The 2,533-nt window shown below is 35.3% G+C and overlaps 1 protein-coding gene across 1 annotated transcript in view; it reads right to left on the reverse strand.

The window, feature by feature from the left end:
- The window catches only part of LOC103597929 (dynamin-3-like), a 152,185-nt gene extending 150,965 nt beyond the window's left edge, over positions 1–1,220 (reverse strand). The window contains exons 1-2 of the mRNA XM_008581809.1: positions 1,173–1,220; positions 1,053–1,074 (exon numbers count right to left, since the gene is read on the reverse strand). Of these exons, the coding sequence (XP_008580031.1) occupies positions 1,053–1,074; positions 1,173–1,220 (70 nt within the window). The remainder of the gene's footprint in view (positions 1–1,052; positions 1,075–1,172) is intronic.
- Between the last annotated feature and the right edge of the window lie 1,313 nt (positions 1,221–2,533).

Consider the following 2,533-nt stretch of genomic DNA (forward strand, 5'->3'; position numbering starts at 1 on the left):
GGTCAAGGGTTTGGATCCCCATACCACCCAGCCACCAAAAACAAAAAATAAAAAAACCATGAATACCAGCTGATAGATCTTGGACATGACCAGAGCCATTGTGCACACAATAAGTACAAAATAGCCGCCAGCCTTGTCTTCCACTCCAGCACCAAACCCATCCCCCTTCCCTTTACAAGAAGCCTCCTGACTTAAACAGAAACCCTTTTGCTTCTGCAAGGGTGCAGTTCTCCACCCTGGTTGCATAGTTTCCACATTAGCATAATGCCCCTCCTTCATGGTATCAGCCAGCCCTTGGAGCCCTATATACCATCCCCACACCTGGTGCTGTCCTCCATTTCAAGGGCAGCCACGGGCTGCCGTCCACTCTCAGGTTCTTTTCCTTTAATAAAGCTTGATCAGTACCTGGCATCTCGGCTCACTTTCTTTCACCAGCCAGCCACCAAAAAAAAATATTTAAATAAGATTTCAAGATAGAAAACACCATCATGAGTAATTGTCAAATGAATGGTGTACCTTGGTGCTGTGTGAATTTCCCAGAAGTAGAGGTCTTTTTAGGCTCGGATGGTCTGTAAAGGATTCATGGAAAAAGTATAGTCTGAGCTAAATTTAGGAGGATAGGCAGAATTGGGAAAAAACCAAGAAGAGAAAAGAAGACATTTAAAACTACAAACAAATGTGTAACAAAAGCACCAAAGATAAAAAGCAAAAGATAATTGGGAATAAACTAGCTGGGCAAATAAAAATATCAAATTAAAAAAAAATGCGGAATGAAAGAATGAAAGCATAAAGCATTTATGGAAGAATATAAAGACAGAATGTACCCCTCTTTGTGGGCCAATGTTAAATGAGACAATGCACATAAGGCATTTAGCACCATACCCATTTCATACTAAGAATGTAAAAGATGTAAGCTACTGTTATTATTATTATGCTCTTTAAGTGATGAACATAAATGTAATGACTGAAATTTGACAAGCACTTTGGTTTTTATAATCTGTTAGGAAAAGACATTTCCACAGAAAACAAAACTGAATTCTGGTAACAGCTACCTGATTCGTCTTTGTTAACATCCTGAAAGAAGAAATTAAAGAACTAATTGAGGACCACTGATAAACAATAATAAGTAAAAAGTTAGAAAAACTTTTAGTTGTATATACAACACCATTTACCCAGTACTGCATTTTGTTGTCCCACTGGTGATTATGACTATACCCCATCTTCGCCTTAAAAGCTGATTTTAGAATGCAGTAGCTGCATAAGATGAAACTGCATTGCATAAAAAAATTCATACTCATCCCAAAGATGATTTGGAAGGTAATTATACACCTTACTATAAAAATCTTTTCATTTATCACATGTAAAATAGAATTTTAATCCAAAAACTTACTGTACACATATACTCTTAAAACACATTTGCTGCATAAGTCAGAATACAAAATAACACATATTAACTCCAGTTAATACCCACAAAAATTCTGGAAAATAGATATTATCATCCTGGTTAACCTGTAACTTATCTGTGCCTCAGTTTCCTCCTATGTAAAATGGGAATAATAATAATAATATACCCATACATTCTCAAAGTCAAGGTTTTCCAAAAGTGTTACCCTTAAAATGTTTAATATCCATGGTCTTACCTTTATTACTCTTTAATAGTTCTGAGTTTTTTACTGAATTGCTAAAAAATTATTTCCAGATACAATGATTTTTTTGTGCTTCAAACTATTCCATCTAAAAAGTGAAAATAGGAGTAGGTTGCAGAAGAAATGAACTGTCTAAGCTAAATAAGTGCTTATTTTTATCTGTTTCCGCCAAAACCTGTGGTTTTGCCCAAGTTCAAGCTCCAAAGTCACATGGACTTCTATAATTACTAGCTCCTGATCCTTAGAGTAAATTTAAAATGACAGAGAATCTGTTACACACCAAGCACATTATCTCATGGTAATACCCATCATAACCTTGGGAAGTAAGTATCATTATCCTGAGTAAATTATAACTTCTCCATGCCTCAGTTTCCTCTACGTAAAATGGGAATAATCCTGTCACCTAACCTCATAGGACTGTTGTGAGGATTAGATAAATCAGTATGTGCAAAGCACTTAAACAAGTGACTGGTAAGCATGTACATGCTAAGTGTTGTATAAAAGTAGTTATTAAAATAATAACAATTATTACAGCTTTTCTAGGAATAAAGCTTTCCTCCAGAGAAGCTAAATGATCCAAGGGAAGGCCGAATCTGAGGCATACCTACAAGCGCCAGCTGTAACCATCAAAGTTCACACTAGGACAACACAACAACAGAAGAATTTTGCATTTGATCTTTAAAATTTACCTGAGTTTAGCAATCATTCATTTGTTCCAATAAAAAATTAAAAACAATGTTTAAATTTACTCCCATTTTTTCCTTAGTACGGCTCAATAAACAAATGTGGCATAAGAATGGACTTCCACTCCAACTATAATAATCCCTTGAGACCAATATTTTTAGTATCAGAAGAAAAATAAAAGGGAAGCTCTGAGTTTCTGTGTT

This window comes from Galeopterus variegatus, unplaced genomic scaffold, assembly GCF_000696425.1.
Source record: "Galeopterus variegatus unplaced genomic scaffold, G_variegatus-3.0.2 Scaffold2470, whole genome shotgun sequence".
NCBI lineage: Eukaryota > Metazoa > Chordata > Mammalia > Dermoptera > Cynocephalidae > Galeopterus > Galeopterus variegatus.